The sequence below is a fragment of the Scyliorhinus torazame genome, chromosome 18 (assembly GCF_047496885.1).
Source record: "Scyliorhinus torazame isolate Kashiwa2021f chromosome 18, sScyTor2.1, whole genome shotgun sequence".
In the NCBI taxonomy this organism is placed as follows: domain Eukaryota; kingdom Metazoa; phylum Chordata; class Chondrichthyes; order Carcharhiniformes; family Scyliorhinidae; genus Scyliorhinus; species Scyliorhinus torazame.
Genome location: NC_092724.1, coordinates 120207023 through 120229748, shown reverse-complemented (window position 1 = coordinate 120229748; position 22726 = coordinate 120207023). Strand labels below are relative to the sequence as shown.

General features: G+C 50.9%; 1 protein-coding gene across 5 annotated transcripts in view; it reads right to left on the bottom strand.

The window, feature by feature from the left end:
• Nucleotides 1-22726, bottom strand: part of LOC140395466 (protein HEATR9-like) — a 154098-nt gene that overhangs the window by 72100 nt on the left and 59272 nt on the right. For 3 of the 5 annotated variants that reach the window (XM_072483242.1, XM_072483246.1, XM_072483244.1), the window contains exons 6-7: nt 11179-11235; nt 4818-4874 (exon numbers count right to left, since the gene is read on the bottom strand). The exons of 1 other annotated variant lie outside the window; for it this stretch is intronic. In XM_072483242.1, coding sequence (XP_072339343.1) covers nt 4818-4874; nt 11179-11235 — 114 coding nt within the window. The remainder of the gene's footprint in view (nt 1-4817; nt 4875-11178; nt 11236-22726) is intronic. One more of the 5 variants, XM_072483245.1, reaches the window with a different exon arrangement.

Here is a 22726-nt window from a genome sequence, read left to right as displayed (position 1 = left end):
GGCGGCGCGGGCGGCCTGCGGGGTTCTCGGAGGGGCACGTGGGGGATCTGGCCCAGGGAGGTGCTCCCGCGGTGGCCTGGCCCGCGATCAGGGCCCACCGATCCGCGGGCGGGCCTGTGCCGTGGGGGCACTCTATTCTTCCGCACCGGCGGCTGTAGCGGTCTGCCATTGCCGGTGCGGAGACAAAGCCCTCTGCGAATGCGCTGGGATGACGCCAGCACACGCTGGCACTCATGCGCATTCGCCAACTCGCGCCGTCCGGCGGAGGCCCTTCAGCACTGGTTGGCGTGGCGCCAAGCCCCTTCCTTGCCGGCCGGCGCGGCGCAAACCACTCCGGGGCCGGCCTAGCCCCTAAAGGGGCACCTTTGGGCGGCCCGACGCCGGAGTGGTTCACGCCACTCCTTTCCGCCGGAGTTGCCCGCCCCGCCGATTCCCGCATAATCCCATCCCTGGTCATTGACTTCAGGAAGCAAAGCACTCTACACACCCCTGTCAGCATCAACGGGGCTGAGGTGGAGATGGTTAGCAGTTTCAAATTCACTAAAAATCTGTCCTGGTCCACCCACGTAGACGCTACCACCAAGAAAGCACAACAGGACCTAAAGTTCCTCAGGAAACTAAGGAAATTCAGCATGTCCACATTAACCCTTACCAACTTTTACAGATGCACCATGGAAAGCATCCTATCGGGCTGCATCACAGCCTGGTATGGCAACTGCTCGGCCCAGGACCACAAGAAACTTCAGAGAGTTGTGAACACAGCCCAGTCCATCACACAAACCTGCCTCCCATCCATTGACTACATTTACACCTCCCGCTGCCTGGGGAAAGCAGGCAACATAATCAAAGACCCCTCCCACCCGGCTTACTCACTCTTCCAACTTCTTCCATCGGGCAGGAGATACCAAGATCTCAAGCCATTGGAGAGCCCCGGGTGATCGGGCACAGGGTAGAGTGGAACCCTGGCACTCTCCCTGGCATCTTGACACTGCCAGCAGAGCCACTCGGGCACCCTAGCAGTGCAACTCTGGCACTGCCAGGGTGCCAGGCCGACAGTGCCATGGTGCCCAGGTTCCACTGCCAAGGGTCCGGCCTGGGGAAGGGGCCTTGCCAAGTCAAGGGAATGTAAGGGGGTGTTCTTGTGGGTTCCGCAAGGTTGGGGCCTGAGGGGGGGGCTGGGGTAGGCCTGAAAGGGGGCTGGGGAAATATCAGGGCTGCAAAGAAGATGGCACCCCAATCTGCGAGGAGCCTTTCCTGCTGGCGAGCTGAAGCTCACTAGCAGGAAATCATTCCAAGTGTGGTCTCGGCAGGGAGAAACTCCTCAAGGCCAAAAAAAGGTTGCAGCCACTGGGAAACACCGGGCTAAATGTGCCATTCAGTGAACTTTAACTTCAGTCCACTGAATCATGCCCAGAGTAGTTGCACCGAATGGTGTTGCTCTCAAATGTGACATTGAAATGGTCTTGCTTGGTCTGTCAACCGTTGAGAATTAGGGATTTTACTGTGCAAATCATTCATTCAGCTGGGCCCTCAGTTCTAGGGTGATGAGGAGAAGTGGTGTGATTGCTATTTCACTTCTCACACATCCTGCTATGGGTTACCAATAAATTGCAGACTGTTATCCATAATGATCTCTCAAGGGACATTAAATATACTGAAAATAACGCTGAGAATGTGCGTGACAGTTCATAGAATCATAGAATTTACAGTGCAGAAGGAGGTCATACGGCCCATCGAGTCTGCACCGGCCCTTGGAAAGATAATCCTATCGAAGCCCACACCTCCACCCTAACCCCGCAACCCAATGTAACCTTTTTTGGCACTAAGGGCAATTTATCATGGCCAATCCACCTAACCTGCACATCTTTGGACTGTGGGAGGAAACCGGTGCATCCGGATGAAACCCACGCAGACACGGGGAGAACGTGCAGACTCCACACAGACAGTGACCCAACCGGGAATCGAACCCGGGTCCCTGTGATAACCACTGTGCTACCGTGCAGCCCTTGTCGTGCTTAATGTATTGTACAATTGTTGAATAATGGGGTATTTGGCAAAGTAGTCAATGATGATGGTAAATTCAGTTCCATGGACGTGATTTTGTGATGTGAAATCAGTGGTTCTTTGTGCTAATTTTACATCTGCTCTTGACAGGCCTTGCATTTCATGATGTCAACTTCAATGTCATTGTTCATACCAGGCCAATTGGTTGCCACTCTGGCGAGTCTTCTTGTCTGATCCATGCCCAAATGTGATTGATGACGATGTTGAAGAATATCAGGTCGCAAAGAACCCTGCAAAGAACCAGCTCATCCTTGCAGCCGTCATGTAGGCCCTATGCACCACCTTAAACTGGATGAGACTTAACCTGACACACAACAAGGACGCATTCACCCTTCACAGGTGTTTTTTCCACGTGCCGGCCCTCACTCTCCCACCCAATTCCTCCTCCCATTTGCACTTGATCTCCTCCACCGGAGCGTCCTCCTTTTCCATTAACTCCCCATAAATATCTGACACTCCCCTCCCAAATATCATCCTTCGACAACAGCTTGTCTTGCAGCACCAGAGGCGGCAGCCCTGGGAAGGGCGGCACCTCTGTCCCTCACCTGCTGGCATCTGAAACCATTCCCCTTAGGCAACTCATACATTTCCTCCAACTCTTCCAGGCCGGCAAACTTGTCCCCTCTAAACAGATCCCTGAAGTACTCTTTCCCCTCCTGCCACCTCCCCTGGAACCTCGCATCCAGCTCCACTGGCACAAACCTATGGTTGTCACGTATCGGCGCCCACAGCGACACGCCCTCTAACACGAAATGTTGCCTGCACTGTGTTTTGTTATGCTCTTGTTGTAGCATAAGCTGCTTCCTTGATGTGCACTCTGACAAAGGAAGGTTCAGACTTGGAGATAGCTTTAACACGTTTATTAAACTATTAACAATTCTCCTACTTGGATTCAACGCTACTGTTAATCCTGCTGTAGCTACTCAGACTGATGAACCAGTCTGCTACAATCCACGTGGTGGGTGTGATGTTCAATCAACCCTGTGTCTGTACTCACTGAGAGTCTCCACTGGAAAGAGACTGAGCATGTGTGATGTGTCCTTTTATATGGGTTGGTGTAATGCCCTCCTGTGGTAGTGTCACCTCTGTGTGTATCGTGACTGCCCATTGGTCGTGTCCTATCTTACTGGCCTATTGGTTGACTGTGTGTCATGTCTCTGGTGTTCCCTCCAGTGTCTAGCTAGGTGTAGTGTATGTACATTAACCCTTTGTGTACTTACAGTGATATATATCACCACACACTGGTTCCAAACTCGCCGGTCTGAAACCACTACCTGGTTACAGGGTACCGGATCGGCAAAAACGGAAGGGGCACCAACAACAGTTCCCTCAGGCTCGTCCCCCTGCATGACGCTGCCTCTATCCGCCCCCGCATCGAATTCCCCCTCCACTTCCTATTTCCTCACCATTGTGATATTTGCCACCCAATAATAGTTCATCAAATTTGGCAAAGCCAGCCCCACCTCGCCCCCTCTCCAAAAAATACCCTCCTCACCCGTGGGGTCTTCCACGCCCACACATACCCCAAAATTATCCCTGAAAAAAGATTTGGGACAAAGATGGGGGGATTCTGGAAAACGGACAACAACCTGGGCAGCAAACTGGGGGATTCTGTAGACATTTTGACACTATCCCTTTGACCTTCTTTCTTCTATAGTACCTGTGATGAGTGTTGCTGTAGCTGTTTTTGCACACTTTTCCAAAGCTCCAGCTGTTATAATCGGTTCCCGGAGAATCGCTCGCGCGCAAGTTATATGGCACAGCTGGGGGCCATTGCCAGAGGGCCTCCCAGCGATATTCCGTTCCCGACCACGCCGCCGGGAATTCGGCCGGTCGGGACTCAGTCCGCGGCCACCCTGGTGGGGGGGCGTGGGGATCAAGCACCGAGGGGGGCCTTATGGGCAGCTGGGGCGGCGATCGGGCGGGCCATATGGAGCGGCGTGGGGCAGATCAGTGGAACCTTGTTTGTTGGTTCAGGTCCGCCGGCTGAGTACGCCATCGCGTTCAGCATGGCCGCTGGAGGCTGACGCCGTGCGCATGCGCGGACTCGGATCCGGAGGTGCAGGGGCCCGTATCATCAGCTAAAGCTGCGTGAAGCTCCCTGGGACCCTGCCAGCCCCCTGCAGGTAGGTCAATTGGTCTTTATTTTTTGTAGCAATGTCAGCGTTTTTATGCCAGCAAGGGGTCAGCGCCCCATTTTTGGATAATTCAGCCTCAGAGCTGCAGAGTTGTGTATGTACTCAACTGAAAAGCAAAAGTGAAACTAAAGCAGGATTGCATGACACACTTCCTTTCCAGTGATGTCATGCTCCCATCCCTTAAACAGGGCATTAGAACATAAACCAGCCTGAGCTTCTTGATTAGATTCCAGCTTGTACCTCGTCCTGGACATTTGTTATTCTGTGGAATCATCCCATTGGACTCTTTGATTAGGTTCCACCCTGTAACCCACACCAGGATATCTGCAATTCTACGTATAAACAGCACAAACCTTTTCATTATTTTTCAGCCTGTAGCTTTGCTAGGATCCAATGGAATGTCACTCTAAAATGGTTCATACCTGTGAGTGCTCCCCTTACTTTCTTGCGATGCAAAGAGTTTGACCCTCAAACTGGCTGTTCTGTTACTCAGGCCCATTGTCTCAAACTGAATGACCAGAAAACAATTTCTCAGAAAGGAAAGCGATTGGAAAATGAGAGCAATCTAGGAAATGAACAACTGGAGTCTAGTTTGCTGCTGATTTGGATACATACCGTGGTATAAAGGGCAGAAACAACTTCCTTGTTGCTGCATCGAAGACACTGCAGAGCCTGTTAGGAAAACCACAAGCATTGTAAAATCGACATGAAATAACAACTCGCTCCTGGAATGAGATTCATGATTGAAAGCAGCGCAAAACTGAGCGAGGATTTGGTGGAGACCCCAGGCGGGAGTATCAGGGAGATTCAGGGACTGGAGTGTCAGCGAGATTCCGGGGTATGAGTGTCGAGGAGACTCGGGCGGCAATTCCAGGGAGACTCCAGGGAGTTCCCGGACAGGAGAGCTAGGGAGACTCCCGGCGGGAGTTCTGGGGAACTCCAAGGTGGGAGTGTCAAGGAGACTCTGGGGTGGGAGATTCCATGGTGGGAGATCCAGGGGGATTACAGGGAAGGAATTTCAGGGAGATTCTGGTTGGGAATTCTGAGGAAATTCCAGAATGGAAGTGTCAGGGAGATTCCGGGGCAGGAATTCCACAAGATTCCGGGCGGGAGTGTGTCGGGGAGATTCCGGTGCGAAAAAATTCCGGAGCTGGGTGCCCATGATAGAGTTTGGAAAGAGAAATTGAGATGCAGCATCACAGGTCAATCATAACTTGATTGTCTGCTATGGCACTAATTGTCAACAAATGGAAGATTAACAATAAAAATATTAAGTATTAATCATACAAAACAATGAGTATATGAGGGTAAACTCGACCACAACATGTGCTAGGCTCAGCCTGATTCAATTCAAGGTTGTCCACTGGGCCCACATGACAGTGGCCCGGATGAGTACATTTTGGGGATTGGAGGACAGGTGCGCCAGATGTTCGGGAGAACCGGCGAGCCATGTCCACATGTTTTGGGCATGCCCAAAACTCAGGGGGTACTGGCAGGGATTTGCGGATGTTATGTCCCGGGTACTGAAAACAGGGGTGGTGATGAGTCCAGAAGTGGCTATTTTGGGGGTTTCGGAGCACCCGGGAGTCCAGGAGGAGAGAGAGGCTGACATTTTGGCCTTCGCTTCCCTGGTGAGGTGAAAAGTGGGTGGAGGGTGTGGGGGACCCTCAAACTCACTTAAAGATCGGGGCACCCTTTCAAAACGGCAGTGTTGTTGGCGAGTTCAGCTCGCCACTGTTGAAAACATTTCTAAGTAAGGGATGGACCAAGGAGAAACTCCCAAAGCCCAAAAAATGACTAATGGTGTGACTTAACTAAAATAAAACACAGTCAAGTGCAGAGAACGACCCTGCTATCGAACGACACTCTGGGTTTTTACCAGCCCCCAATGGGGAACCTCCCACTGAGGCTGCGCATAGCTGCATATCCTGCATTGAAGAGCTCCAACAAGTGGAGATCCTCAGTGGAGGAAGAGATTTTAAATGAGAAAACGGCACCCCGATCTCTCGGCCCCCGCCCCAACGCGACCCCTGGATCCCCCCAACATCCCAACTCACCTGTTGGGGGGGTCCTTGAGCACCCCCCCCTCCCCCCCCCACAAACCGGCAGGGCAAACCGGGGCCTGAGCCCCAGCATGGGAAAAATGCCAGCTGGGACCTTGGCACTACCAGTCTGGCACCCTGGCAGTTCTCCTACCAGCCTTGCAGTGTCACCTGGGCATCCTGGCAGGACCAGGCTGGCACTTGGGTGGCACTGCCAGGGTGCCAGGCTGGCAGTGCCAAGGTGTCCAGATGGCACCAGCTGTGCCAGAATGCCAACCTGGCCGGAGGCCAACCACCCGGGGGCCTCTGATCGACCAAGTGCCGGTACGCCTGGTCCCCTTTTGTAGGGACAAATACTTTCCTTGGTGAGGCCAATAGATGCTGGGTGGCTGTTTGATCCGGCGTCAGTGCGCTGAAGTGGGTTCTTAAACTCACTTAACTGCGATCCAGATTGCGAGGCGAGGGAGAGGCCTCTCTCGGGATCTACCGGCCGCGTCCTGTCCCGATTCCAGCAGTACGTAGCGGTAAATCGTGCCCTAAATGTGGGTAAATACTGGTGTGGATCTCACCAATAAAGCCGGTGATAAAACCCCGCCAAACTCGCCCAAAATGACACGATCGCGCCCTTGGTGTTTTAAAGATGTCTCTGCAAGGAAGAAGCCTACAGGCAAGGCAGTGATTTTAAAGTTACTTACTGCACTATTCAGTATTTAAGCCTGTGGTACAGTATTTCAATTTTTACATTGATTTTTTCTGGGCAAAAACCATCCGCAGGACGATTCCTACGGGAAACCATGCTTCACTTAAAAGGGTTTTACTTAACGTGGCAATTTTCAGGAACGCAACCACCCCTTTAAGTGGGGCTGGTTTAGCACAATAGGCTAAAAGCTGGCTTGTGATGCAGAACAAGGTCAGCAGCGCAGGTTCAATTCCCGTACCGGCCTCCCCGAACAGGCGGCGGAATGTGGTGACTAGGGGCTTTTCACAGTAGCTTCATTGAAGCCTACTTGTGACAATAAGCGATTATTATTATTAAGTGAGGACTCCCTGTACAAGTAAGGATTATTAATAGTAGCAAGGTGTCTCGTATTGGTAAGACTTCTGTCATAGCTGTAGCAAGTATCTCATAAATAAAGAAATGGCATGGCTGCTCCAACCTCAGTGCCCATCCAATGCGGTCGAGTCGGGAAGCCCTATTCACTGAAGGTTTATAGTCGCCGCACAAGCGACTTCATTACAGGTACAATTGGTGCTGCCCAGTCAGCGAAACGGACTGGCCTGATAATGCCCAAAGTTTCCAAACGAGTGAGCTCCCCTTCTACCTTCTCGAGCAAGGCGTAAGGCACCAGGGGCGCCCGGAAATAGCGTGGCGTGGCTCCTGGTTCGACTTGGATACGGGCTACGGCCCCTTTTATTTTCCCCAAACCGGGCTGGAATACATCTGGGTATCGTCCTCGCACCTCAGTCAACCCTCCAGAAACTGTTTGGAGGATGTGCTGCCACTGCAACTGCAAATGGCGCAACCAGTCCCGACCCAACAGGCTGGGCCCATGGCCGCGCACCACGATAAGTGGGAAACGCCCCTCCTGGCGTCCATAAACAACAGGGGTCATCGTAGTTCCTGCAATGTCCAATGGTTCCCCCGTGTAGGTGGCCAACCTGGCCTGTGTGGCGGTTAATGTAAGGGTCTGTATATCCTGCTTGATGCGGTCGAATGTCCTCTGGGCGATCACGGAGACCGCTGCGCCAGTGTCCAACTCAATCTCAAGCGGGTGACCATTGACCCGTACTATCACCTTAATGGGGGCCACACGGGGAGTTGCCACACAATGCAGCTGCAGGCAGTCGTCCTCCGTCTCCATGTCCTCAGGAGTAGTCACCGCAGGTTCATCCACATGGAAGGTACGGCCCCTGGGCTGGTCCCAGTTTCAGTCGGAACGACGGTGCCTCTGGCGCCCCCAGGACCGGCGTCCACGACAGGGTCGGCGCCTACAAGTCTGACATGGACATGGCTCCTCATCCATTGGTTCCGGAGAAGGCTCCGTTTGGGAAGGAATGTCCGACGGCCACTGGCGTCAATCCGGAAGTCGCCTCGCCCAAGGTATCGCAGGAGTGCGTGGGTACGTTTTCGGACGGAAGGGGTTGCGCCCCGAGGCATGCACCTCCATTCCCTGTAGCTCCTGCACTCCTCGTTCTGCGCTCTCTCGGGACAATACTATTTGAATGGCCTGTTGAAAAGTCAATGTTGGCTCAGCTAACAACTTTCTCTGGGTGGCCGCATTGTTAATACCGCAAACCAAACGGTCGCGTAACATTTCTGACAAGGTCTCACCATAGTCACAGTACTCCGCAATCCTGCATAGCCTGGATAGAAAGTCGGCAAGGGATTCTCCTGGGGTCCTCTCAGCGGTATTAAACCGGTAATGTTGGACTATCGTGGACGGGGTTGGGTTAAAATGTTGCCCCACTAAGTTCACAAGTTCATCAAACATTTTGGTGTCCGGCGCAGTTGGGTACATAAGGCTCCTAATCACCCCAAACGTATGCGGGCCACAGGCGGTGTGCAATATGACCACCTGGCGCTCATTTTCGGTGATGTTGTTTGCCCGGAAATAGTAACGCATCCGTTGTGTGTACTGGTTCCAGCTTTCCAATGCAGCATCAAAAACATCCAAACGTCCGTACAGAGGCATGGTGTAATAGAAAACAACTTCCAACCTGTATCCAACAAAAATCCAGGGAGGTGGCTTCAGCAGTGTAGACAGCTATTCACTTTAACCCTTGTCGCCAGTTTTGTGAGGGCCATGAAGAATCCAGCACGAGTTTTAAGGATACAAAGAATGAACATTTATTTACAATAACATATATATACACAACAGCAGCAGCAACTTCGCTTGCTGCTCACTCCTTCCTGCTGGTTCCAAACTGGCCAGCTTTATTTATACAGGGAGTCTGCTAATGATTTATTTCTCCGCCCCCCTCATTGGGGAAGCTCATACTCCCACAGGATTGTGGGATTGTCATTAGTCCCCAGCCAATGGTAAGCAGGCAGGTTATAACAGATATGGTGAGAACGGAGAGTGGAAATTGGAAATTGTGGAGGCACTCGCCATAATTTTTCAGTCTTCCCTAGACTCCGGTTTGGTGCCAGAGGGCTGGAGAATTGCAATACACCCTGTTTAATAAAGGGAGTAAGGGTAAGCTCAGCAACTACAGGCCAGTCAGTTTAACTTCAATGGTGGGGAAACTTCCAGAAACAATAATTCAGGAGAACAAAATTAATAGTCACATGGACAAAACAGATTAATTAAAGATAGCCAGTAAGGATTTCTTAAGGGAAAATCATGTTTAATTAACTTGCTGGAATTTTTCAAAGAGGTGACAGAGAGGGTTGATGGGGCAATGCTGTTGATGTGGTATACACAGACTTCCAAAAGGTGTGGTACAGAGACGCACAATAGACTTTTCAGCAAAGTTACAGCTCATGAACTAAGAGGGACAGTAGCAACATTGGCATAAAAATTGGCTGAGTGACAACAGAGTAGTGGTTTATGGATGTTTTTCGGCCTGGAAACAGGATTGTGGTGGAGTTACCCAGGGGTCAGTGTTGGGACCCTGGCTTTTTCTGATCTATATTAATGACCTAGACCTTGTTGTACAGGGTGCAATTTCAAAGTTTGTGGATGATCTGAAACCCAGAAGCATTGTGAACTGTGAGGAGGTTAGTGGCAAACTTCAGAAGGACAAGGTAAGTTGGTGGAATAGGCGGACAGGTGGCTAATGAAGTTCAATGCAGGGAAATGTGAAGTGAATCATTTTGGTGGAAAGAAAATGAAGGGACTGTATAAATAAAGGGTACCATTCTAAAAGGGGAGCAGGGGCAGAGGGAACTGGGTGTATATGTGTTAAGTCACGGAAGGTGGCAGGACAGGTGGTGGGGAATAGTTAATAAAGCATCGAGTATTCTTTGGGCTTTATCAATAGGGACATAGAGTACAAGAGCAAGGAGGTTATGTTGAACTTGTATAAGTCATTCGTTCAGCTGGAGTATTGTGTCCATTTCTGGGTGTCGGATGGTTCCGACATGTGAATGGTTCCCGGGATGAGGAACTTCAGCTATGGAGATAGAGTGGAGGTTAGGACGGTTCTCCTTGGAGAAAAGAAGACTCCGAGGAGATTTGACAGAGGTATTCAAAATCATGCGGGGTCTGGACAGTGTAGACAGAGAGAAACAGTTCCCACTCATGAAAGGATCAAGAATGAGAGGGCACCGATTTAAAGTAATTAGTAAAGGAAGCAATAGTAATATGAGCAAAATCTTTTTAATGCAGTGCAGGGCATCTGGAATGCTCTGTCTGAGAGTGCGGTGGAGGCAAATTCAATGGATTCATTCAAAAGAGAATTAGACCGTCATCTGAAAAGGAAGAATGTGCAGGGTTACAGGGAGAAGGCAAGGGAAAGGCACTCAGTAAGTTTTGTATTCAGAGATCCAGTTTAGACACAGTAGGACAAATGGCCTCCTTCTGCACCTTAACAATTCTGTTATCGAAGGTAAGGCAAAGGTCAGCGAGATCAATGGCATGTTAGAGATGACAGTGGTTGGGGTAGAGACGCATGTGTGTGCAGCGTAACGCTCCCTCTTAACTCTCCCATCCAATGTCACAGCTGAAATACTATTTATAATGCAAGAACTTCCCATTCTCAGAACCCATGTGAATTGCTGTGTATTATGGGCCAGATGCATTTTGTACAAATCACCCCCCCGTATCTAACAGGTTAGGGAGATTTCCATTCAGAAGTATTTGAACCCAAACATCAAATGTGAAAGTGACTAATCCACAAAGTCACACATCTTGGAAGATGTTAGTCTCTAATAACCTTTTCCAATCCCAAACTTATTTCATTTAATCAAAAACAGAAAATGTGGCACTTGCCTTAGCAGCATCTTTCCTTTCAAGTAGAACAGCAGAACTTAGACACTTTATAAGATACTAAAATAAAAAAAAGGGAATGTCAATGCCAGCGAGATCTGAACAAGTGTCTTTTTACTTAGAAATGAATCAAGGCCTGATGAAATGCAGCAAGAAAAAACAATTAGTCCATTTGTTGAAATTCCGATATAGTTAATGTACACTCACCCCCACTGCAGACTCCAGCAACACTTTTAATCTCCTACATATAATATACGAACAAAGAGCAGGAATAGGCCATTCAGCCCCTCAAGCCTGCTCCACCATTTAATAAGAACATGACTGATCTGACAGTAACCTCAAATCTGCAGCCCACATATCCGGCCCTATAACTTATCATTTCTGGCTTACCAAGTACGTATCCATCTCTGTCTTAAAAATATTCAAAGAATCTGCTTCCACCATCTTTTCAGGAAGAGAGTTCCAAAGACTCACGGCCCTCTGAGTGAAAAGCACTTCACCTCAGCTCAGTTTTAAATGAGCGAACCCTTATTTTTAAAGTGGCCCCCAGTTCAGGATTCTCCCACAAGAGGAAACATCCTCTCCACATCCATCCTGTCAAGACCCCTCAGGATCTTGCATGTTTCAGTCAAGTCGCCTTTTACTCTTCTAAACCCCAGTGGATACATTCCTAGCCTGTCAAGCTTTCCTCATTAGACAATCCACATTCCAGGTATTAGTCTAGTAAACCTTCTCTCAACTGCTTCCAACACATTTACATCCTTCCTGAAATAAGGTGACCATTACTGTACATAGTACTCCACACGTGGCCTCACCAGTCCTCTGTATAACTGAAGCATAACCTCCCTACTTTTCTATTCAATTCCCCTTGCAATAAATGATAGCATTCTATTAGCTTTCCTAATTATTGCTGCACCTACATTTTGTGATTCATACACTAGGACACCCAGATCCCTCTGCATCTTAGAGCTCTGCAATATCTCACCATTTAGATAATAGGCTTCTCTTTCATTCTTCCTGCCAAAATGGGCAATATTACATTTTCCCACATTTTCCAGATCTTTGCCCACTCACGTAATCTCTACGAGTCTTTTTGTAGCCTCCTTTGGTCCTCTTCCCAACGTTAGCAAATCTGGCAACCATCCCATCCATCCCAACATTTTGGCTCATATCACAGTCTAATGGTTATGTTATTAGACGTGTAATCCAGAAATCCGCCATAGAGCTCCAGAGGGAGTACAAAACCCACCGTAGCATTTGGGCTTGACAAATTACAGCAATGTGTCTCAGTTGGTAGCACTCTCAACAAGATTTGTGGTATAAATCCTATTCCAGGACTTAAGCACATGAATGCAGACCAAAATTAGTACTGAGGGAATGCTACAATTTAGACTTTACGAAGAGTAGGGGCAGGTATTGCCTGTGTCCCGTCAATCATTATCTCCCAATCAACATCGCAAAAACAGAATTTGATGATTACTAGATTGACACTTGCAGGAACTTGCTGTGCACAAATTGGCTGCTGTGTTTTATATATCCTGGCAATAATAACATCTCAAAAGTACTTGATTGACTGTAAAGTGCTTGGAGATGACTAGTGATCTTGAAAGACACTATAAAAACATGAGTTTTTCTTTCGTTTTAAATAAATAAATCTGGAAATAAAGCTGGCATGAGATAGTATAGTAATGGCCAGATTGTCATAAAAACCCATTTAGTTCACTAAAGTCCCTCAAGGAAGGAAATCCGATGTCCATATCCACTCTGCCTCCTGTCATAAACACTTTAATCAGAGAAAATGTTTAATCTTCAAGGATCAAAAACATTCTGGAAGAATTTGTATTTTTTATAAAAGATACTATGCCTTAAAGGGTTAATGCAAGGATTCTAGTGGCTGATGTTCCTGGGAAAGACAGCATTGTACAAGAAAAGTTTTTGAAGAAGTTTTAAAGAAGCTGGAAACCTCTTGTCCCTGGCAGACTGTTTACAAAAGCATCACACGGTGGTTTAAGGCTTTGGAGAAACAAACATGTCTGGAAAACTGTTTAAAAGCTACTTTTGGTTTTCTTTTCGAGGCGAAAAGAAGATGAACTGCCTGGATAAGGAACACACCATATCGTGAAGCCCCAGACCCAGTCCCAAGACAGAGAGCGAATGGAGGGTGCACCAGAATCACTCAACTCTAATTGACTAACTGCATCTTTTCCTCTAGTCCACCTGAAAAGTAGAGCAAGAGTCATCGATGCTTCGGAAGACCAATACCGGGAGACTAACCATGTAATCTGGACGGCATTTCCTTTTTAAAAATATTTTTATTCAGGGCTTTAAAGCAAAAATATACCAAATATCAGAAGAAGAACACGTCAACCCAAGAAACAACCACAACATTCCTGCCCCCCTGTCCCCTACCCCATACAACATCTCAGCTCCCCCATTTTAACCCCCTTCACCCCCCCCCCCCCCTCTCCTTGCTGAGTCCTCAATCATCCTTGAAGAAATCAATGAGCGGTTTCCACCTCCGGGTGAACCCTTCTACCAATCCCCGCAGAGTGAACTTGATCTTCTCCAATCTCTTGAATTCTGCCAGGCCGCTTGGCGGCTCTGAGTCCCGCCAACATAACAAAGTCCATCTCTGGGCTATTAGGGAGGCAAAGGCCAACATATCAGGCCCCCCCCCCCCCCCCCCCCCCGCACTGGACCCACAGGTCTTCATTGCCACCTCCGGACTCGGGGACCACACGCACACCCAGCACCTCGGACAGAACCCCTGCCAGAACCCCCTCAGTATTGGACATGCCCACAGCATGTGGATGTGATTTGGGCCCCCCACCCCACGCACCGCCCAACCCTGTTTTCCCCTCAAATAACTTGCCCATCCTCGCCACCATCATGTGAGCCCTATGCACCACTTTAAACTGGATGAGGCTTAACCTCGCACAAGACGAGGACGCATTCGCCCTCCGCAAGGCCTCAGCATATGTCCTGGCCCCCACCTCCCCTCACAGCTCCTCCTTCCATTTGCGCTTAACATCCTCCACCAGGGTGACTTCCCTCTCCATCAATTCCTTATAAATATCCGACACCTTCTCCTCCCCTATCTCGTCCTCTGACAAGCTTGTCTTCCAACACTGGAGGCAGCAGCCCCGGGAAGGAGGCACCTCTCTCCTCACAAAGTCCCGAACCTGCAGGTACCTAAAACCATTCAATTGGGCAACCCACACAATTCCTGCAACTCCTCCAGCCCCGCAGGTTTGCTCCGTATAAACAAGCCCCTGAAGTACTCCATCCCCATCTGCCGACACCCCCGGAATCTCATATCCAGTCTCGCCCATATGAACCTATGGTTGTCGCAGATCGCCGCCCCAACAACATACCCTCTAACCCCAAGTGCTGCCTACACTGCCCCCCACACCCTTAAAGCCAACAACACCACTGGGCTCACAAAGTACCTGGCCGGCGAGAACGGCAAAGGTGCCAACAACAAAACACTCAAACTCCTTCCCCGACACGTTGCCGCCTCCACCCTTCCCCACACCGACCTCTCCTCCACAGCCCATTTCCTCACCATTGCAATATTTGCCGCCCAATAGTAATCGGACAAATTCCGCAGTGCCAGCCCCCCTCCCTGGCCCCTGTGCGGAGCCTTCCCCGCCACACAAACCCCAAGATCAACCCATTAACTTTTCTGAAAAAAGACTTGGGGACGAAGATAGGGATGTTCTGAAATACAAACTGAGACCTAGGCAGCACCGTTATTTTCACTGTCTGCACCCGCCCCGCCAGGGAAAAGCCAGCGCTCCTCAGATGATGAGGGAACTAGAGAATATGATTAAACAAAACTGAAGACGTATGATACATGTCAGGTGAATTGTTCAAGTGAGAACCAGGGCAACACGGGTTGAGAGGAGAAGTGAAGAGGAAAATAAGACTGGCAAAGAGAGAGAATGAGAATAGAATGATGGTTGACATAAAAGGTAACACAAAAATAGTCTTCCAGCATGTAAATAGTAACCAGGTAGTAAAAGGCAGAATGGAGACCTTTAGGGACAAGGAAGAACATAAGAACATAAGAACTAGGAACAGGAGTAGGCCATCTGGCCCCTCGAGCCTGCTCCGCCATTCAATGAGATCATGTCCGGCCCGTACACCATATCCCCGAATCCCTTTATTCTTTAGAAAGGTATCTATCTTTTTCTTAAAAACGTTTAAAGTAGGAGCTTCAACTGCTTCACTGGGCAAGGAATTCCAGAGATTCACAACCCTTTGGGTGAAGAAGTTCCTCCTAAACTCGGTCCTAAATCTACTTCCCCTTATTTTGAGGCTATGCCCCCTAGTTCTGCTTTCCCCGACCAGTGGAAACAACCTGCCCGCATCTATCCTATCAATTCCCTTCATAATTTTATATGTTTCAATAAGATCCCCCCCGCATCCTTCTAAACTCCAATGAGTACAGTCCCAGTCTACTCAACCACTCGTCATAATCTATTCCCCTCAATTCTGGGATCAACCTAGTGAATCTCCTCTGCACTCCCTCCAGTGCCAATATGTCCTTTCTCAGGTAAGGAGACCAAAACTGAACGCAATACTCCAGATGTGGCCTCACCAACATTTTGACATATATGCTTCGAGGTACAAAGTAAGGCTGGAATACTTAATGAGTAATTTGTCAGGGTGTTTACAAAGGAAGAGGATGCTGACAAAATATCAGTAGAAAGCGAGATGACTAATGGATGGGATGAAAGTTAATAGGCAACATGTACTGGAAAGGTTGTCTATTCTAAGAGTGGATAGGTCACTTGACCTGGATCACTTGCAGTCCACGTTGCTAATGGAAGTCGGGGTGGAGGTGGAGGAACGTGCCGGAATCCTCGCCATGTATGGCGGAGGTGCCAGAAGATTTTACAGTGGCAAATGTTTATTCAAGAAAGGATGTAAGGATACTCTTAGTAACTACTGGCTGATCAGTTTAACCTCAATTTAGAAACAATTACCAAAGAAAAATATCAACATACACTTGGTGAGGTTTAAGTGAGAGCCAACGCAGCTTTATGAAAAGCCAGTGGAGTTTGAATTTTTTGATAAAATGACAGAGAGAATTGATGAATGGAAAGTAATGGATTTTCTTTATAAGGACTTTCAAAAGAGAGTTGAAAACCTACCACAGAAATAATTGGCTCTCAGAGCAGCAGGAGCTCAGAGAGGGAGAGAGACCATAAAGCAGTGGGTGTTTGGAGAAAGAGAGCCCATAAAGCGGTATGAGTTCACAGAGAGAGCCCATAAAGCGGTGTGAGTTCACAGAGAGAGCCTCTGAAGCGGTGAGAGTTCACAGAGAGAGCCCATTATGCGGTGTGAGTTCACAGAGAGAGCCTCGGAAGCGGTGTGAGTTCACAGAGAGAGCCCATAAAGCGGTGTGAGTTCACAGAGAGAGCCCATAAAGCGGTGTGAGTTCACAGGGAGAGCTCATAAAGTGGAATGAGTTCACAGAGAGAGCCCATAAAGCGGTGTGAGTTCACAGAGAGAGCCCATAAAGCGATATGAGTTCACAGAGAGAGCCCATAAAGCGGTGTGAGTTCACAGAGAGAGCCCATAAAGCAGTGTGAGTTCACAGAGAGAGCCCATAAAGCGGTGTGAGTTCACAAAGAGAGCCCATAAAGCGGCGTGAGTTCACAGAGAGGGCCTCTGAAGCGGTGAGAGTTCACAGAGAGAGCCTCGGAAGCGGTGTGAGTTCACAGAGAGAGCCCATAAAGCGGTGTGAGTTCACAGAGAGAGCACATAAAGCGGTATGAATTCACAGAGAGAGCCCATAAAGCGGTATGAGTTCACAGAGAGAGCCCATAAAGTGGTATGAGTTCACAGAGAGAGCCCATAAAGCGGTGTGAGTTCACAGAGAGAGCCCATAAAGCGGTATGAGTTCACAGAGAGAGCCCATAAAGCGGTGTGAGTTCACAGAGAGAGCCCATAAAGCGGTGTGAGTTCACAGAGAGAGCCTTGGAAGCGGTGTGAGTTCACAGAGAGAGCCCATAAAGCGGTATGAGTTCACAGAGAGAGCACATAAAGTGGTGTGAGTTCACAGAGAGAGCCCATAAAGCGGTGAGTTCACAGAGAGAGCCCATAAAGCGGAATGAGTTCACAGAGAGAGCCCATAAAGCGGTGTGAGTTCACAGAGAGAGCCCATAAAGCGGTGAGTTCACAGAGAGAGCCCATAATCGGTGTGAGTTGACAGAGAGAGCCCATAAAACGGTGTGAGTTCACAGGGAGAGCCCATAAAGCGGTGTGAGTTCACAGAGAGAGCCCATAAAGCGGTGTGAGTTCACAGATAGAGCCCATAAAGCGGTATGAGTTCACAGAGAGAGCCCATAAAGCAGTATGAGTTCACAGAGAGAGCCCATAAAGCGGTGTGAGTTGACAGAGAGAGCCCATAAAACGGTGTGAGTTCACAGGGAGAGCCCATAAAGCGGTGTGAGTTCAAAGAGAGAGCCCATAAAGCGGTGTGAGTTGACAGAGAGAGCCCATAAAACGGTGTGAGTTCACAGGGAGAGCCCATAAAGCGGTGTGAGTTCACAGAGAGAGCCCATAAAGCGGTGTGAGTTCACAGAGAGAGCCCATAAAGCGGTGTGAGTTCACAGAGAGAGGCCATAAAGCGGTGTGAGTTCACAGAGAGAGCCCAGAAAGCGGTGTGAGTTCACAGAGAGAGCCCATAAAGCGGTGTGAGTTCACAGAGAGAGCCTGGGAAGCGGTATAAGTTCACAGGGAGAGCCCATGAAGCGGTATGAGGTCACAGGGAGAGCCCATAAAGCGGTGTGAGTTCACAGAGAGAGCCCATAAAGCGGTATGAGTTCACAGGGAGAGCCCAGAAAGCGGTGTGAGTTCACAGAGAGAGCCCATAAAGCGGTGTGAGTTCACAGAGAGAGCCTGTGAAGCGGTGTGAGTTCACACAGAGAGCCCAAAAAGCGGTATGAGTTCACAGGGAGAGCCCAGAAAGCGGTGTGAGTTCACAGAGAGAGCCCACAAAGCGGTATGAGTTCACAGGGAGAGCCCAGAAAGCGGTGTGAGTTCACAGAGAGAGCCCATAAAGTGGTGTGAGTTCACAGAGAGAGCCCATAAAGCGGTGTGAGTGTGGTGGTATGTATTAGGGGTCATGTGGGACTGTGAAGCCGTGATGCTATTGGCTGACAGATCCCGGGTCCTGGTTGGCTGCCGACTCCTGGCTCCGCCCTGAAGGCGGAGTATAAGAACCCGAGCCTCTCCCCGCAGCTTAATTCTGTTGCTGAGCTGCTGGGGACAAGTCTCGCTTAATAAAGCCGGAATCGACTTCATCATTTACGTCTCTCTCGTAAGTCATTGTGCGCTACAATTTATTAAGCGAGCTTAAAAGACTATGGAGCTCCGGATCGCCCCGGAATGCCTGCAGATCAGCCCCCACGCAGCGCACTCGGCAGCATGCTTTGAAGGCTACCTCCAAACGGCCCCGGCCGGATCACAGAAGACCAGAAAATGCAGGTCCTGCATTCGAGGGTAAGCCCGGAAATTTACCCTCTCATAGAAGATGCAGAGGATTTCCCGACGGCGCTCGCATTGCTGAACGGCATCTACGTTCGGTCCGTTAACCAGGTCTACGCGCGCCACCAACTCGCGACGAGACGGCAAAGTCCCGGAGAATCGCTAAAAGAATTCTACGCCGCGCTGCTAATTTTGGGACGGGGCTGCAGCTGCCCGCCGGTGAACGCTATCGAACACACGGACATGCTAATTCGCGATGCATTTGTGGCAGGTATGAACTCTCCCCAAATCCGGCAAAGACTTTTAGGAAGAGAGTCGCTAGGGCTCTCAGAGGCACGGGCCCTTGCAGCTTCCCTAGATGTGTCCTCACAAAACGCCCGCGCCTACGGCCCCGACCGCGCGGCAGCCCCTTGGGCTCCGTGGACCCCCGTCGCGACAAACCACCCCCCCCCCCCCGCAAGCTTGCGCGGTTAAAGCGCCAGACCATCCCGGGGGGGCCCGCTGCTATTTCTGCGGACAAGCGAAACACCCCTGGCAGCGCTGCCCGGCCCGCGCAGCAATTTGTAAAAGCTGCGGCAAGAAGGGCCATTACGCGGCAGTGTGCCGGTCCCGGGGGGTCGCCGCAATCCCCGGAGAAGAACGAGCCCAGCGCATCCCAAACGCTCCCCAACCCCCCCCCCCAGCGCCCCATGTGCGACCCGCGGGTGCCGCCATTTTGGGTCCCGGGCACCACGAGGGGAGGATGAGCGCCGCCATCTTGTGACCCCCCAGCCACGTGCAATTCATGGGGGTGGCCATTTTGTCCACCCCCGACCACGTGTGATCCATGGACGCCACCATCTTGGTTGACAACAAAGGACCCCAGCATCGACGGCTCCTCGGGGCCCGAAGAAGACGCCGCGACACTACTACCACGACTGGCTTCGGTGACACTGGATCAATCGCGGCCCCGGACGCTCCAGACGACGACAACAACGGTGCTGGTCAACGGATACGAGACGCCATGCCTGATCGACTCCGGGTGCACTGAAAGTTTTATTCACCCAGACACGGTAAGACGCTGTTTTCTGACCATCCATCCAAGCACGCAAAAGATTTCCCTAGCTGCAGGATCCCACTCCGTAGGGATCAAAGGGTTCTGCATCGCGAACCTAACGGTGCAAGGGAGGGAGTTTAAGAACTACAGGCTCTACGTCCTTCCCCAACTCTGCGCGCCCACATTACTGGGATTAGATTTCCAGTGTAACCTGCAGAGCCTAACATTCCAATTCGGCGGCCCAATACCCCCACTCACTATCTGCGGCCTCGCAACTCTCAAGGTTGAACCGCCGTCCTTGTTTGCAAACCTCACCCCGGATTGCAAACCCGTTGCCACTAGGAGCAGATGGTACAGCGCCCAGGACCGGATATTCATTCGGTCTGAAGTCCAGCGGTTGCTGAAGGAAGGCATAATCCAGGCCAGCAATAGTCCCTGGAGAGCCCAGGTGGTAGTAGTAAAGACCGGGGAGAAGCAAAGGATGGTCATAGACTATAGTCAGACCATCAACAGGTACACGCAGCCCGATGCGTACCCTCTACCCCGCATATCCAACATGGTCAATCGGATTGCCCAGTATAAGGTCTTCTCCACCGTGGACCTCAAGTCCGCCTACCACCAGCTCCCCATCCACCCAAGTGAGTAAGTACACAGCCGTCAAGGCAGACGGCGGGCGTCTATACCACTTCCTAAGGGTCCCATTTGGTGTCACAAACGGGGTCCCGGTCTTCCAACGGGAGATGGACCGAATGGTTGACCAGCACGGGTTGCAGGCCACGTTCCCGTATCTCGGCAACGTAACCATCTGCGGCCACGATCAGCAGGACCACGACGCCAACCTCCAAAAGTTCCTCCAGACCGCTAACGCCCTGAACCTCACATACAAGGAAAAGTGCGTTTTTAGCACAAACTGGTTGGCCATCCTGGGATACGTAGTGCGCAATGGAGTAATAGGCCCCAACCCCGAACGCAAGCGCCCCCTTATGGAATTCCCCCTCCCCCACTGCTCAAAAGCCCTGAAACGTTGCCTGGGTTTCTTTTCATATTACGCCCAGTGGGTCCCCCAGTATGCAGACAAGGCCCGCCCGCTAATACAGTCCACTACCTTCCCCCTGTCGACAGAGGCTCGCCAGGCCTTCAGCCACATCAAAACGGATATCGTAAAGGCCGCGATGCGCGCCATCGACGAGTCCCTCCCCTTCCAGGTCGAGAGCGACGCCCCCGATGTAGCTCTAGCGGCCACCCTTAACCAAGTGGGCAGACCCGTGGCCTTTTTCTCCTGGACCCTCCACGCCTCAGAAATCCGCCACTCCTCAGTGAAAAAGGAAGCCCAAGCCATAGTGGAAGCTGTGCGACATTGGAGGCATTACCTGGCCGGCAGGAGATTCACTCTCCTCACCGACCAACGGTCGGTAGCCTTCATGTTCGATAATGCACAGCGGGGCAAAATTAAAAATGACAAGATCTTAAGGTGGAGGATCGAGCTCTCCACCTTCAACTATGAGATCTTGTACCGTCCCAGAAAGCTGAACGAGCCGTCCGATGCCCTATCCCGTGGCACATGTGCCAACGCACAAATAGAACGCCTCCAAGCCCTCCACGAGGACCTCTGCCACCCGGGGTCACTCGATTCTACCATTTCATAAAGTCCCGCAAACTCCCCTACTCTGTGGAGGAGGTCCGTACAGTCACCAGGAACTGCCACATCTGCGCAGAGTGCAAACTGCACTTTTTCAGGCCGGATAGAATGCACCTGATCAAGGCTTCCCGCCCCTTTGAACGCCTCAGTTTGGATTTCAAAGGGCCCCTCCCCTCCACTGACCGCAACGCATACTTCCTGAACGTGGTGGACGAGTACTCTCGTTTCCCCTTCGCCATCCCCTGCCCCGACATGACAGCGGCCACAGTCATTAAAGCCCTTGGCACCATATTCACACTGTTCAGTTGCCCCACGTATATCCATAGCGACAGGGGGTCCTCCTTTATGAGCGACGAGCTGCGCCAGTTCCTGCTTAGCGAAGGCATCGCCTCGAGCAGGACGACCAGCTACAACCCCCTGGGAAATGGGCAGGTAGAAAGGGAGAACGGAACGGTCTGGAAGACCGTCCTGCTGGCCCTTCGGTCCAGGAATCTCCCAGTCTCTCCCGCTGGCAAGAAGTCCTCCCAGTGGCCCTGCACTCCATTCGGTCACTGCTATGTACTACCACGAACCAGACACCTCACGAACGTCTCCTTGTTTTCCTCAGGAAGTCCTCCTCTGGGACCTCGCTCCCCACCTGGCTAGCGACACCCGGACCCGTCCTGCTGCGGAAACATGCGAGGGCGCACAAGTCGGACCCGATGGTCGAAAGGGACCACCTGCTGCATGCCAACCCCCAGTACGCCTACGTAGCGTTCCCCGACGGTCGCCAAGATACGGTCTCCCTCCGAGACCTGGCGCCCGCCGGAGCACCACGCACGCCCGAGCCACGACTCCCCCCACACACACACACCCCCCCACACACACACCCCCGACACCGATCATCCCCTCCCCCTCCATACCTGACCGGAGAACCCCGACCCAGAGCCGAGCAGGCACCGACGCCCCCTACAGGCACCCCTTCCTTCTGCCCATCTTTCGACCTTACAGCGCCGCCTAGGGGTGACGAAACTGCCTGGGAGGAAGACACCACGTTCCCGGAGTCACTACTGCCGGTGCCCTCAGCAGGATCGCCGCCGACACTTAGACTGATTGCAGCACCATGAGGAAAATTAACAACGCAAGAACTTTCTCTGTAACCCTCGATAGCATGGTATCTGCAATACCTGGTCCTACCATGAAAAGGCGACAGTAATACTGGCCATCACCCCGCCAACTCTTTTTTTTAACGGGGTGAATGTGGTAATACCAGGTATTGCGGTACCAGAGAGAGGAATAACCATTGGCTAGACCGCGGGGTCTACCATTGGACAATGTGCATAGCCCCGCTTTGAGAGGCGGGGTATAAGAACCAATGCCGTCCCAGCAGCCTTCAC